This window comes from Agelaius phoeniceus, chromosome 2 (genome assembly GCF_051311805.1).
Source record: "Agelaius phoeniceus isolate bAgePho1 chromosome 2, bAgePho1.hap1, whole genome shotgun sequence".
NCBI lineage: Eukaryota > Metazoa > Chordata > Aves > Passeriformes > Icteridae > Agelaius > Agelaius phoeniceus.
In genome coordinates, this window is record NC_135266.1 from 92,686,471 (window position 1) to 92,702,575 (window position 16,105).

The 16,105-nt window shown below is 39.1% G+C and overlaps 1 protein-coding gene across 2 annotated transcripts in view; it reads right to left on the minus strand.

Moving 5' to 3' along the window:
- The window catches only part of SLC22A15 (solute carrier family 22 member 15), a 41,167-nt gene that overhangs the window by 10,658 nt on the left and 14,404 nt on the right, over positions 1–16,105 (minus strand). The window contains exons 2-11 of one of the 2 annotated variants that reach the window (XM_077174272.1): positions 13,143–13,275; positions 12,563–12,590; positions 11,964–12,128; positions 10,369–10,498; positions 8,389–8,604; positions 6,905–7,045; positions 6,062–6,147; positions 4,460–4,580; positions 3,543–3,615; positions 829–1,017 (exon numbers count right to left, since the gene is read on the minus strand). In XM_077174272.1, the coding sequence (XP_077030387.1) occupies positions 829–1,017; positions 3,543–3,615; positions 4,460–4,580; positions 6,062–6,147; positions 6,905–7,045; positions 8,389–8,604; positions 10,369–10,498; positions 11,964–12,128; positions 12,563–12,590; positions 13,143–13,259 (1,266 nt within the window). In that variant the 5' untranslated portion in view covers positions 13,260–13,275. The remainder of the gene's footprint in view (positions 1–828; positions 1,018–3,542; positions 3,616–4,459; positions 4,581–6,061; positions 6,148–6,904; positions 7,046–8,388; positions 8,605–10,368; positions 10,499–11,963; positions 12,129–12,562; positions 12,591–13,142; positions 13,276–16,105) is intronic. The other variant, XM_054627801.2, reaches the window with a different exon arrangement.

A 16,105-nucleotide genomic window follows, 5' to 3' on the forward strand; every position in this document is an offset into this window, starting at 1 on the left:
CCCTTCATACTTCAAGTTTTAGGACCAGGATTTAAACTTTAAAACTTTACCCAGATTCAAACATCCACTCCCAGCTGTCTAGCCCCTTCTCTCTAATCCCACTTCATTCACAGAGAATTAACCATGTCAAAAAACCTCCACGTGAGTGGAAGATACAGAGAGGTATCCAGGAAGACACCCAGAGAGGTGTCCAGGAGTTTAATGAAATAAAGTGATGTGAAAATCACAATTCAAGGAAACCTCATTGAAAAACATCCTGCTGCCACATTTATTTATGCTTATACCTGGGAGTTTTGTAGTTCCAGTGTTTTCAATGAATCTCATTTCCCAAAGTCAATAGTGGGAGAGATCTCAGAGGTTAGTCTGGCTTTAACCCATTCAGAGCCTGTCTAGTACAGACGTGCTAACTGGCCCTGCAGAATAGCTGGGGCAGGTCAGAAGTAGTCTGCTGCCTTTGAGAGCAGCCCTTCACAAACAGGCTTCTGGTTTTGTTAACATCTAAGGCTTCTCAAGCTTCAGTGTCCAGCTTTGGCTGAAACACACTGTAGCAATCAGTCTTTGAGATTAGAGATGCACAGACATCACTTTATCCCAAAGGGAAATGTTGTAAGCTTGTGGCCTTGAAGGGATGAATTAATCCAGCTATATTTCAGCCTGCATTTCCAGAAAACATTTCAGATGTGATGGTAGGACTGCTACACTATCTTCTCCTTGGGGCCTAATCTCCACAGGCCAAGAATCACTACCCTAATCTATTTAGAGTGGCAGATTCAAGCTGACAGCTGAAATAAACACAACAGAAAAGTGCTAGGAAAAGAATTAGTATACCTGTGAGCCATCTAGGGCTTGCAGTGACATGGCTTCATCACCCAGCCTCCAATAGGAGCACACCTGCAGGTCTGAAATAGTTTCTAGCAAAGGGCTGTTTAAGGTCTCTGGCAACAACAAGCTTAAGAGCCCAGACAACAGACCAGTTGCTCCAAACACAATGTAAGGCAGAGACCACTGTACAGATTTCTGGAAAACATAACAGAGTTAGGTTGAGATTAATTCCTTGTAGTTACATATTAAAGGACCTAGCCTTTACAACCATTTCCCCTGGCAGTGTTTGTGTTTCTATTTAGCACAAAAGTCATCAATCCTTCTGTCGTGGGTTTTTTTGTTTGTTTGTTTGGGTTTTTTACCAGTATTGCCAACTGTATCTTGTCAATACTATTAGAACCCCACAGATTTTGTAATGAACTTCAATAAAAGAAACACCTGCTGAATTTGAACTCAATTCTTGCCTCTAATGTATGTACTTTGTAACAAATGTAACATTGCTCTATAGAAGGGAATAGATACCCCAGAAACACAGAGGAGCTGCTTGGAGATCTCTTGAGGTTATCTAGACAACCACCTACTCGAAGCACAATTACAGCCTCAATTAGATAAGGTCAATCACTGCTTCACATAATCAAATAGCAAACCCCCCCCCCCCCCCCAGTAGATTGTTCCAGGCTGCATTATGCCTCTCAAAAACATTATTTTCTAAATTTCTTATATAACCCCCCAAGCCAAAATTTGTGATAAACATATGATAACAATGTGGGATAGCCTTACAAAAGCTTTCCCTGCTCTCCTCCCTTTCCTCATCCATATTGCCTTCCATGATGAAATGGCTGACTATCAAATCAAGCTGGCTGAGAAGGAACTGTTCTTAATAAATCCATGTTCACTGATCCCAATTACCTTCCTTGCCTTCACATGCTTATAAATAGATTCTGGGAGGACCTGTCTCAGTCCTCCCACAGACTGAGTTAGAGGTGCTCAGCCTGTCACACCTGGGTTCCACTTTCTGATATTGAAGACACACACAGGATGAGCCTTTTTCCTCCCACAGCTACCAGTGATCCTTCACTATAATACTGGTTTACCACAGATGATGAAAACACTTGCTCCACTATCACAACCATTCTTATGGAATCTTACCCCATGGAATGGAAAGCTTTCAGCTGTAAGTGTTCTTGAACCTACTACTCCTCCTACTGTTTGCTGGCCTTCTGCTTCCTCAGCTGTGCTGACAGGCAGAGTATTGGAGAGAAGCTTTGTCTCTCAAGACTGAAGCCCAAGTACTTCAGCTTATTCCATGTCACCCACCAACAGGATACCCCTCCCATTCATCCACAGGCATAATTTTCTTTAGCTGACAGAACCCCTATTTATGCTCCTGGCTAGTTTTAGCTTCAACTGAGCTTTGGCATTCCTGGCATCACCTGTAACAGCCCAAGCAATGTTTATACTTCTCTTCTGATGCCTGTCCCTGTTTTCACAGTAAAGAAGGCTCATTTTAAAACAGGGAAAGAGTTTAGCTGTTTGTTTCAAAAACTCACATCATAGAGAGCAATTCTAAATTGATGCAAATAACAGGCTGTGATCAAATAAAAGACCAACATTTCATCTCTTATCTCAGCAGTTAACTTCTCCTATTTTTACTATTATGAGATCTCCAGGCAAAAGACACTGAAAATTCTTTAAAATACCGGAAGAAATGGTGAAACACAAAAATTACTGATTATTTTCTCAAATCAGGGTTCATTTGTTATGCAACCAAAGCTACTTTCATTTTCATGGAACCCCTTCACACATTATGATCCAAGATTTGTGTTTCATACAGTATCAAATGTCTGCCAGACACAACATAATGAATGCCCCAACTGCTACATAAAAGCTGCCTATTAAATCCACCTGGTAGACGGGCAGCACTCTTGGCTTTGCCTGTTGCTCCCCAGAGGTGCTCACGCTCTCACCTGCCCAGTGCTTCGTTCTGCAGATTAAAAGACTCTCTGTGCTCACCTGCCCTTTTTACCTTCTGCCTCACATGTAAAATGGCAAATGGCAGAGAGGAATATTACCTGAGATGAAATCTGTCACATTAAAGGAATTGTCACAGGGCCTCAGTAAACAGCTGGGAAAAACTGGCACACTTTTTCCTGCATACACATAACACACTAAGCACAGGAAAGTAACGGTATCATTCCCATGTTTTGTTCTTTAGAATCTTTCTTTGCCTTGCCAGTGCATCAGATCTCCACATCACCTTCATTTACTGAAAGGCAAACTGCTTTGCTGATATTATAACCCATGGATATTTAATGAAGTGTACTGACATTAAAACAAACTTTTTCTCAAAATATGAGTTACTGAGCCCATATGCTTAATTTGGATGCAGTAGTTCTTTTAACCACATGGGTGTTTTGTTATTGCTTGTGCAGGGTTTAAAATTTGGTATCACCATCTTGGTGATTTGAAATAATTATATTTTAAGGTCCACTAGATAGGTCCCAAAATTCCTACAGAGCTAAAATATCTTCTAAATTAAATAATGCTGAGGTTCTGTCTAATCACACAGAAGATTCTGCAATGCTTTTGGCCTACCATGATATTTTAAGATAGGCAATTTATGTATCTTAATTTATAAATGAAATTTATCCCACACATTCCCATCTCTGGTGCACCAGAACCCCAAAACAAGAATATATATAACAGAAGTTCAGACAAACCAATGAAGGGACAAAAGGCGCAATGATTCCACCAACACGGGAAAACATGGAGCAGGCACCCATTCCAACATTCCTATGAAAAAAACCAAAAAGAATTAATCTTTTGAAAAGTGTTACTGAGCAAGGAAAAAGACTCATCAGTCATGACCCTGAGCACATTAACTGGCAAAGAAAAGTCAAATGTAACTGAAAGCATCCCAAGACCGGAATGAAACGTGATTTTTGTGATTAAAATCCCCTTTAGATTCAAAATTTTTACATACACACATAGGCAAAACAAGTGTGATTTCAGTTCATACATCTTGCCCACGTCTGAAACTCTGGCTGAATTAATTTATTCAAATCCTACTTATCATCAGATTTACCCACTCATGAAAAACACCACAGTATGGTTTCACTGGTGGCTGACCACCACATGCACCTCTATGGCAGAAGCTCCTGTCTTCCCTGTCAGCAGAAGCAGGGGGTGCTTCTGCCCCTACTGCTGCTCACACACAGCCTGTGAAGCATCAAGTTACTTCAACAAAGTTTACTGACCAGCCATCTTCAGTGTTCCTGGTTAAGTGTGTATGATGCTAGAGTTGTCTGGTTTTATAAAGCACTCATTAAAAGAAATATCTGCAGTGCTATAGTTATCCTCATTAGTAGAAGGGAGTTGTAAGCAGGCCAAGCAGCTAAGTGTCTATTTTACTGTTACATAAAAATACACTCAGTCTGAACAGAACACTGCAAACTTGATGGAAGAGGGAGTGAGAAGATGATAAGGGAAGAAATTTCACATGTAAAACTACATCTAACCCTTATATGTAACTGAAAAAAACAAATTAAAAAGTATTGTTAATAAAAAAAAAAGAGAAATAAAATATGATCGTGTAAGAGAACCAGAAAAACAAAGACTTAAAATTAACTTGTGTTACCTTATGACTGTGGGATAGAGTTCTGATGTGTAGATGTAGACAATATTAAAAGCAGCACTGATTGTCAGTTTTCCCAGCAAAGACAGAGAGCGACTGTTCACCACTGCAAACACTCCAGTATCTGAGAGAGAAAATGTGACCCTTGTAAGGTTTTTGAGCACTCCAATACACCTCAAAGCGTTTCAATCACACAATAGTATGGTGTGAAAAGGAATCTAGTGAAGAATCTAAAAGCTGAAGCTACAACTCAGTATTTTCAGTCTACCACTAATTAAATACTAAATGAGTTCTATCAGAAAGTTCAAGAGGAGTATAACAGATATCTCTTCCAAAAGTGAGTAAATTTTTTTTAAACAAGAGTCCTATTCATTGTCATTTCTATAGTATGACAATATTCTTCTAACATTATTACTTTGAAAGGAAGATGCTGTGAAGAATCACACTTAAATTTCCTATCCAGCTTAGTTTATCAGAACAGCCAGTGCTTATCTGCTTTTAACAGGCAAATCAGAGCTCATGCCCAGTGAAGACAGGTGCTTGCTTCTGGCCAGTGAGCCCTTTCAGTTCCCCAAGCACTTCACCTTTGCCTGACTTGTGCAGCTCAGTACACAGCTGATTTCCTGGGGCGGGAGGGGGGTCTCATGGTTCTGTCCTCTCTTTTCACATCTTATGCTTGGAATGACATGAAAAAAATACTTGGTGACTGGTACCAGCCAAACCAGAATATTTCCAAGTGTCCATGCTCAAGGACCTGGAATAATTCTGAAAACTTGAGTTGCATCCCTTTAAAAAAGCTTTACCTATTAGACCTACTGCCATCTAGGGCAAATTCTGTACTCTGTCATAGATGTTTAATTTCTTGAATCACTCTTCAAGCATTTGAAACATTCTCTTACTTTATGAAAGGTAATATACATCCACAGATCTTACAAGCAAGGTGAATTTATCTATCTGGTTTTAAAAAGAAAAATTGCTACATAATCTGAAAATTAACATTAGTGCATCTTCACACAAAAGATCTTTAATTTCACATTTTTTAAAGACTCCCCAATTCAGAAGTTTATCAGAACGCTCTCCTGAGCTGTAAATTGTGTAGCCACATTACTATTACCACAACCTCACTACTTTTGAATATTACAGAGCAGTGTGGGAAAGATGGGAACTTGCTCCAGCACTCAGTTCTTCACATCTTCTAATACTGATCTTCCACTTGGACAGTTATATCCAAGTTGTATGGGTACTACTTACACTAACCTGTCATCTAGCTATAGGAGATACCACAAGAATATAATTCATTGGGATTATGTCAGAAACATTGGAAAGGAGCAACCAATGTGAACAGAAGTAAAGGGCAGAATCCAAAGGCAAAAATTCAAATCCAAACCTTACTAACAAGTTTTCTCTAAGGTCTTAGGGAGGTTAATGCTTATTGTTCTTTTTCTAATGAGTTGGCTCATTAGAAAAATGAGCTTCTCCAGTTTCAAAAATTGAGACTCACATATGGAATGAGCCTAATCTTCCAGCAGCCATCAAATTGTTATGCTGTAGGATGCTGCTTTTACCAGATCTTATCACATACTCCAGAAACAAAAAACTACTTACCTCTCTTCTTAGGCAGAAACATGACAATAAGACAGGCCAATCCTCCCAGGAACAGAAATGCACTCAACGTTCGCTTCCGACCAAACCTGATACACAAAGGTAACAAAGGTTTATATTCTGCATTAGGTTTGTGGGTTGCAGAGTAATGAATCCTCTGAATTCACACTGACTCTTTCTTTGCAGTTGGGAATTCTGAATTCCATCTTCCACCAACACCTCCTCTCACACCGTTTTTAAACAAGCTTCTGCTGCACACTTAACAAAATGAGCGCCAACTTTATACAGCGACTGACAATTTCTAGGATTTGGGGTTGCTTCCCGCTGTGTGTGACATTTGTAAACCTCCTCAGGAGACACAGAGCAGAGACTGGGAGGAAATTCTACAAAAACTGAGAGACACTGGACAATGGCTCTCAATGTATCGTGGTTCAGGAAAAGGCAGAATATCTGCTCTGCTCTCACAGTAGCTCAGAGAGGTACTGCTATTGAAGGAGACCACAGGACAGCCCGGGCAGAGTGGAGTAGGGATAGCTCTGTCCCAGTAGCGAGGATGGGATCACGGGGCAGCGGTGGGAAGGACGCTATCTAGTGTTAGCCTGCAGGCAGCGCAGCTTCCTCCGAGCTACACCAACCCCACCCAAGCCAGAGGGATGGCTCACCGTACGGCGAGCGACTGAAAACAAGCTATAAACTGCTATTTGAAATAGACATAAATGGCGCTTTCACATCGAAGTGGGAAGCCCCACACAACAGATACAAGCTAGGAGGTGTGATACACAAAAAACCTATCTTTGAGAAAAGTTATAAGGAAATCCTGAATGAGTTAATAAATTCCATACTTACCATTTTTGGTTAATCAAGTAAATACAGATTGGGTACGCTGGGATTTCTATCAAGCCTGACAGGGCTAAATTGGCATAAATATTTCCACCTAAGTCACCCACATTAAGGGTAAGACCGTAGTAAACCAAGCTGCACACAAACCTGCAAAAGACAGGAGAAAAAAAAAAGTGAAATCAGAGCTGACACTTTGCCTGCCAAATCAAAGCACTGGTCTGGCACAATACACTATAAACTATATCTAGTGTTTCAGCAGATAGGTCTAAAATGTTTCTCTGTAAGTGTATGACACCTACTAGGGAAATAAACCATTTTGTCCAGCAAAGACCCAATTCCTGACTTACAACTGAGTAAAACTTAAGTCTATACTTACAAACAACATGCATAAACCAGTATAAAGTTAAAATACAACCGTGACTCTATTATTTGACTTCAAAAATGTCCTTGTCCCTTTTGTTTTTATCAGGTTACACTTTCATCAACACTTTTTCCAATTGTGCGTAAACCAAATTTCTCAAGCAGTTCAAACAACACTTCAACCTTCTTTTAATTTCTACACCCTGGTCCCATTTTATTCATTTGTTCTCCAACTCTGTTTAACTTTTCTTTTGTAACCCTATTGTGATGTTAACCCCTATAAAAGGGAGTTGTCTTTACAGAGAGGAAAGAAACTGGTCACTAATTCATTCAGCAGCAAATCAACAATTCTCATTTAAGGAACAGAATAATCAACTATTTATTCAGCAGTAAGTACTTTGAAAAGCAACATGAAAACACTCAGTGCTGTATGCTGACAAAGCCATTTGATTTATTCTTAATTGATATATCTTTCCCAAATATATGCATTATAAAAGGAACTATATGAGCAGTCATGCTCAAGAACCTGCATACAATGTCGCACATAAGGTTTTTTTAAAGAAGCAGCAAAAGACCTCAGAGCTACCAAGATATCTGAAAAAAACAGGCACTTTTGGGGTTAAATTTCTACTAGTAACTGGAGGGAGCATCATGGGCTCCTGCTCCTCACTGCAGCAACAGCAAGCACTTTCTCTTAAGAACTGTTGCCTACAATGTCTACTCATTAGACAAGGTAGGCCACCCACCTGCTAATGTGCTCCTTACACACAAAACAAGAAATAATCCATGAGAAGAGATACTGACAGCTGTGGGCCTAAGAGGAGGACACTGTGACTAATCTCAGCAGCCTTGTGGGTCAGAACAGGAGGGGCAGTTCTCAACTATTTTGAGACTCAAAACACAAGATAGAAATGCAGAGATAAAACGCCTCAGAACTGGACTGTAAAAATGGCTTGGTGCTAGCAATGTACTAAGGAAATACTCTAATAGATACTTAAATAATATAAAGGATCCTTTTTAGGTACAGTGTCCCTAACAATCTGTAGGATGAGGCAATTCTCAGCACCACATTCTCAAAGACTTAAAGAGGTCGCAGCAGCACAGCTGGGCCTACAAAGCATTTCCAGTACCAGGTGAACATCATGATCAAGGTGCGTCCCAGGAGAATCCTGTATCGGAACAGGTCCAGAAAACTGCCAGCCTCTCTGGAGCTCCTCTCTGCTGGGAGTTTTAATGAAAAAGTGCATTTCTGCTTGCGGTTCCTCTTTGCAATGAGGTAGAGGGCATCTTCTGCCTCGTTCAGACGGCCCTGGGAATAGAGCCAGCGGGGGGACTCGGGAATGAATCTGAAACACACACACACACACAGACACCTTTAGGGGTTTTCTTCTCCATGAGGCTGGACTTGTCTAAAGGAATAAGACTGAAATGCATTTCAGTATAATAAAGAGTTTTCGAACAACCCTTCAGGTATAAAATTCATGTACTGAAACAGAAACAAAGCATGTTGAAAGGAAACGTAAGGCGTACATAATTTAGATACCAAAAAATTACACTGAGTGCATACATATATACACACATAGAACGACATTACAAGTATGATTTTATACATATATATATATATATATATATATATATACACACATATACACGCAAGTATGATTAGGATCCTGTCTGTGGAGAATACATAATAAAGGAGGCACACATTACTACAAGTAATACAGGATGCTTTTTTAAGATCCACTAGTTCCATTTCTCATTTTCCACAAGACCAACTTCCACTTCCCAGATTTCAGCTTTTTACCAAATTCTCTCCTATAGATAAGAAGGCAGAAATTGTGCAAAGGTCATGCTCCTTGTGTGCACTCTTCACCTGACAGGTCTGTAACTCCAACAGTATCTACTACACACATCTTTTATTATATTCAGGCTTCCAGACCTAATTTAAACTTCAGCCTTTGGCCGGAAGCTTTTTAAGATTTTTGTCTCAGACCAAAAATTTTATTTTTCCTCTAAGTTTAAAAGAATGTGATTCTGTGTTTTCACAAAAAAAGAGCTTAGAAAAGAACATACTTTCTTCCCCAGGATAAAAATCTGATAGTATTTTCTACATTGAGTAATTTTTAAGCAACGTGGCAGGGAGGCAGTGTGAAATTTGGAATTTAAAAAAACCCTTTTCTTACAGGAAAGACAGGTTTCTGAGCACAGCTCTGAAGTCATGAGCATAACTCACTTCAAAAAGTTGTACATATCAATCTGAAAGTTAATTTTTTTTTCCAAGAGTGCCTATCACCACAAGTTTTTAAATATCCGAAGTGTCATCTCTGCCTTTCACCTCATGAACAGCCTCAAGGACCCTTCCCTGAGTTCTGATGCTTCCTTTGAAAGGGTTTGTGGATTTTTTGAGGAGCAAAAGTTTTATTCAAAGAGTTACTGGAGTGAAATAGACATTGGAAAGGAAAAGACCTCTAGTTTAAACAGCAGCTAAAGTAATTTCCCTCTTTTAGTTACTGAGATTTAGATGTCAGAAAGCAAGTAAGAAAAGAAGACCACACTGCATCACAGAGCTTTCAGTGCTGAAATTCACAAAGCTCCTACTATCACCAAAAAGATCACATTTGAAAAATTAAAGAGAGATGCCCATTTTTTCTTTTGCATGTCACTTTTAAGACTGGACAGGCAAGCAATTTTGATGCTGTTCCCTCTGTGTAAACACAGGAGAAGCATCATGTTATCACATAAATACGAGATCATTCCTGTATCTCTTATCATGTATTCAAAGTGCCTCGTAGCACACCAGTTTAGGTCATCTACAGCACACCAGCTAAAGAACAGGATGTGCTTCTCTTCCACCCTAGAGACTGTTCCTATCTACAGGAATACTCCACACACAGTACAGTGTAGACTTACAGGCTCAGATATTGCAGCACTACTATTTGAAGAAACCACATACCATGTGGGGAGAAGGGGATGTGTACAAGTTGAGAGAAATACCTTATTTACATCATTTCATGCCATCCTAGAAAGGCAACTTGAACTTAATAGTTTGGGTACTCAGTTTAATTTTTTTTTGACATCTTTCTTTATGAAACTCGGTTTGGACAACTTACAGAGAGAAGAGAAAGACGACTGCTCCTTCCAGATTAACCACAACAGCCAGAGTCCTCCAGGAACGAATGAAATACCCTAATAAAGCATATTGGGCAATTCCAACAGCAAAGAACAAGCCACCAATAGAACCTAACACACAATTAAAAACAAAAGACATCAGCACTTCTGTAAAAAACACTAGTAAATCTCAACAAATGAGATCAGACAAGAACTAACTCTTTACTAGCAAAAATTCATCCAGCAATTCAGGCAGAACCACAACTCTTTGAACAAAGAACACCCTGTCCTTCATTCATGCAGAGCAGAAGTATTACATCTAATTGCAAAGATCAATAAAAGCCCCTTCTACATCCTCCACACCCAACAAAGCCCTGTGAAAAATGAAGTCTTCCAATTCTAAATATAAGTATGTGTATGTATGCAGCATAACTATGCACCTTTCTATGTGTAAAAGTAAATACTAGAAAACATTGAAAAACTGGTAGTTTTAGGAATATGTAGTATTCATTTATAGCTTCCATGATTTATAAGACATCCTATTTTAAAACAGGCTCAGCATAGCACTTCTTGGGCTTTGTAAGTCAGGCCCTGGAGCTCTAGTAATGCCTTAGGTTTTAGCTTTCGTATTTTTCAGATTCTGTACTGCTTTAGTGTGTAGTTCTGAACTTCATATTAAGGGATGGTAAGCTCTCTTCACAGAACAGCTAGACAAAACAATTCTTTTCTAGCTTGGAACCGAGGACCACTGATCCAAATTTCAGGCCCAAGAGCATAAACAACAGTGGACTGAAGAGAGAAAAACAAGAAAGATGGGACTTATAACCTAAAGCTATAGTTGGACAATTAACTCCAATATGCAAATGGATCAGAACTTATAAAAGTGAGAGACCCTGTGACTGGTCACACATTTTTGTGACCATTTTGGTTCATCTTGAGTGTAGCCCTGGCTGGGTTCTTGTACTGCCCCAAGGTGCATCCATTGAGGCCTTTTAATAAATACCTACTTTATTCTTTAACTCCATCTAGCCTCCCTTCTAGGTCAGCCTTCACAAGGCACCAGTAGCAGTAGAGGTTACAGACATTTCTGAAGGACAGGTCCAACACCAGCAATCAAGACAGTTAAGGGGGTCTGTATCTTCTAAATTCTAAGGGCAATTACTACATGGTACTTTTTTTAATAACATATAAGCAACAGTTTTCTTATCCTCCTGTGATATAAAAACACTTATGATTTCTTTTTAAGAACTGCCAGAAAGGAAAGAATTTATATTTAGTGTATGAACACTTGGCTGTGTTTAACAGAGTCCAACACTGTGATTAGTAGAGCTCAGTTGTGACAAACCTTGGATGAGTATTTAGCTAGTAACATTCACAGGAGAGGTTTCAGAGGTTTTCTGCATCACTTGAGTGATGCAGAGATCTGAATGGCCCCAAGTCATCTGCCCTGCTTGTCCAAGGTTCATATTAAACAAGCAGAGTTCAAAGGCTGTGATCAGAGATATGCTCAAGCGGAGCTAAATTTGCAACTGCTTTGCATGCCTCAAGTGGTGTGTGAGATTGAAATCTATGAATTCTGACAATAAAGGCAGTTTACCTGCTAATGCCCAGTAGGCTGTACCCACACACTCATTCAGTAGAACAAAGGCTACCAGGGACATCCCACCATTCATCATCCCTACCAAGAATCGGGAAACGGCAAAGAATTCATATGAGGGGGAGAATCCGTTTGCGATGGCAAACAAGATGTCAAGCGCAAAACCTGGAAAACAAAGCAAAAAGTTTCGTTTTAGAAGGGTACCTAAAGAAACAGAAGCAGTTACTGGTATCTTGATGCCCAGTGACATCTGTCCTAAGGCATCATAGTAAACACTACCACCACAGGTTTGGAAAGAAATTTAAATACCTAGAGTCAGTATCAAAAAGGAGGGGACACAGAAGGAGTGGTTTTCTGCTACATAGTTTTCAGTTTGAATCTTTAAATTCAGTTCATAGCAGGCATTTTTTTATACAGTCAGAACCATTGTCTGACTCCTGTTACAGATGGCTTTATATTTATCCCTAATACAGAAGCCATAGGTTAAATATATGACCAAATATCCCTCCTCATTTTTAGAGAGCAGTGTCTAGAAACCAGAGAAGAGAAACATTGCCAAGGGACAATACATGGTGGGTTTGCATGCAGAGCAGACCCACCTTTTTGTGCTTTGAACGAGTGCTGTTTCTTCAAAGAAAAACAAAAAGCATAAAACATTTCTTTAAACTCTACATGCTCATGCATTGACACACAAATTTATACATACACAAAACATGCAGTTTCAAATGTTGTTTCATCCAGGGACAGTTAGAAAGTTTATGAGCTTCAAAACAGTATGAGGATCACAAATACATAAAAATTAAATCATGCAGTCAGGGGATAAAACGTGCAACAAATTCCTAACAGGTTATACAGGTAAGAATGCTGTTACAAAACTACTAAACATACTAATTGCAACTTGCAGAGATCCCATGAGCACAATGTTGCACAAGTGAAAGCCTTTTACGGTGTGACTCACAAACCCAGAACACCTCACAGAAATCCAAATGGTGACTGAACAGTGAAATATTGATTTGTCGTCTCAACTTCTATGGCACAAGTATATTGGAATGCCAAAACAAACAAAATCACAGCACATGATTTACAGCTGCATATCAAGCTCTCAGCAGAAACTGGGCTGTTGCCACTGATCTTCAGGGACACGAGACCTTCGTGCCATTCATTCTGTCGAGGGGTTACCTGTGAGATAGACTTTCTTCCTCCCGAAGCGATCGGACAGCTGCCCAAAGGAGATGGCTCCAACAAACACACCACTGAAGTAGAAAGAACTGGCAGCACTGACTTTGTACGATGCATTGCCAATTAAAAACCACTGGATGGAGGGGGAAGAAAATCCAGAAACAACAAACCAGCAAAAAGGCAAATTAATCAGAATCTGAACAGTTCACCAACAGCTAATAGCTGGAGGGGATGTTACAAATTTTAAAGAAGATCAAACTCTTCATAAATCTCCTAAGCATCATATTCAGTAAATCACCAGTCCCCACTGCTGTCTCCCAAACTCCTTGCAGGATACTAACAATTGCAGTTCTCCCAAATCAAATGCAGTCTGTGGTTCTGAAATCAAGAACAGATTCCTCACAATACTCTAACTTTTGCAGCTTTCTCCCACTTTCCTTCTTCTGCCTTCTTTTACATAAAACTGTTTACTTAAACCGATTCAGCTCTACCTATTGACATGTGTCACTGCAGTGTGTAGAACACACATTGTGAAAAAATAGAAGTGGTTTATGTACTCCTGCACATGCTCCTCTTTATGAACTGTCTTGTCCCTGAGCAATACTTTGGTAGCATTAGACAGGCTAGTCAGGTTTTCTGCACACACTCATCTTTTTTACAGTGTACTTCATCACTTCCAATTCTCTTCAATTCCAGAACAAATACATCTTGAAATGTTTGAGTCTTACAGACTTAATGTCTCAAGTTGAACCTGACAAAAATTCTTTGGCCCACAGAAGTGCAGAATGAAAATATGTCATGCTCTCAATGTTCAAAAGTTATTTTCTTTTGTATTCTAAACACTCCACATCTTCTGTTCTTTTCTTTTACTATTCCTCTTGCACCTTGAGATAATGTTTCCTTTTAGTGACAACCAACTCTTCTTCCTGTGCTGGTAAGCTGGTGATTATGTCATTATCCCTGCAATAACTCTCTAATCTTCTCCTCATAATCTCCTCTTCCTCTACCAAAATCTCATTAAATATCCTCTCTAGCAAAGCTTATATTATTTCAAAGCTCAGTTATAAACTACCTCATCATGAGAACAGAGCCATGCAATTAAACCTCACAAAGATTAGGATGCTAACAAAACATCATTCATAAGCTCCAAGAAAATAACTTGCTTACTTTCTATATCTGCTTCATTTTGAATTGTTACTTTAACAGGAAGGTAGTTACTGATAATAGTAGGAAATGCATCCATAAAGTGCCAAGACTGACAAAATTCAACTGAAATCAACCATATGACCATAAATCAGCTTTTGAAGCTTCTGCAGACTTCAAAAACAATTGCCAGAAAAATGCATATGTAAAACAATTGCATATGAGATTAATTTTATCCTGGAATAACATGGTCAGTTTGTTTTATAACAGCTACAAGAATCATGCCCTAACTTTTGGTATAAAAATTTAAAAAGCTGCCAACATGAAAATTGTTGACATGAGACGCTTTCTGAATCATTCAGGGATTAAGGGATAATTTGGTTGTAAAGCAAAATTTCCTCTCAAGATTTATCTCAATGTCTAAGCCCTTTAGAGAGCTCAAGGCTTTTCTACATAAAAACATGCTACATATATGCTTATTCAGAAACCAAGCTTTTTACATCAGAATCTTTTTCAGTGTAAATTTGTAATGGTCATGCTATCAACGATACCACAAGGTTAAGCATTGACATGCCCTCTTTCAATGTAGGAAAAAACTTCTTTACAATCAATCATGAAATTAGATTAATAATGAATTAGTGGTGAAATATTCTCCAGCTATGTATGTTCTCTCTCAAAATGCTTGCGCTTAGCACATAACCTCCAAATACACCAAATATTCAGCTAACAAATTCATAAAAATTGTACTTTAATAGGGGAAACAGAAGGGGTATGAAGATTTTATTCAAATGGGCCTCTACTGAAACATATGCTAAAGAATTAGAAAGCAGACTCTACACAAGTTGCCTTGAGGTTGGGGTTTTTTGGTTTTTTTTTGGTTGGGGAGATTTTTAGGGTTTTTTCTTGCTCAAGCAGGCTTTGTTCTTTACCCGCATTTCTTATTTATGCAACCAAAATGTGTAAGATCAGTATAAAATCTATGTCATATGCTAGGCTCTACAAGCATGTCTGACTTGTCAAGTTTAAGAGAGCAAAAGATTCTTTGGCAAGTTAAAAAAAAAAACAAAAAAGAAAAACCCCAGAGAAAATTTAAAAACCTTACTGAGTTTTAAATAATGCTTAAGAAATCCACCATCCATTAAAATTTTAATTTAAATGGTATCATAAGTACTCATATCCTCTTTACTGAGAGAATAAGAAGCAATGCCTTTTGTACACAAAGACTTGGTACTGTTCCAAAGCTGGCCATTTTTATTAATATGCTCCTAACCAATAAACTGCTTTACAGGAGTAATCTGGATAGCATTAATACCTCAGGATAATAGCCACAAACAATCAAGTGGTACGACACTTGACTCCACAGTTCAGCTCTACATTCAGGCCTTGTAACCAATGCACTCAGGGCTCTTGTAAAGAGAAATTTGACATTAACAGATACTGACAGACCCAGGAAGGGCAGGTGTTGCACACATCAATGCAGAGTCTGGAATCATTCCTGTAGGGACTGTGGCTAGACCATGAAAGAAATCACCTAAAAAATACAGAGGTTGTACCAACAAAGCCAAAGCTTGTCTTGGAACAGAATGTGATGGAGCTGCTTTGTCCACCTGACTCCCCACTGCCCATGTTCTTGCATGTGGAGCTGCAAAAACTGCAGGAGCCACTTCCTCTCCAGTTCCTCCAGTGCTTGCTAACTGCATGATGGATGCACTACATGCACTGGACTCAGAAAGGGGATGGCCAGAAAGCAGCTCAGAGTCCATAAAGGATTTTGAGCAAATTAGTAAAATGAATGTCATGATTCCAGCTCAAATGTGGAA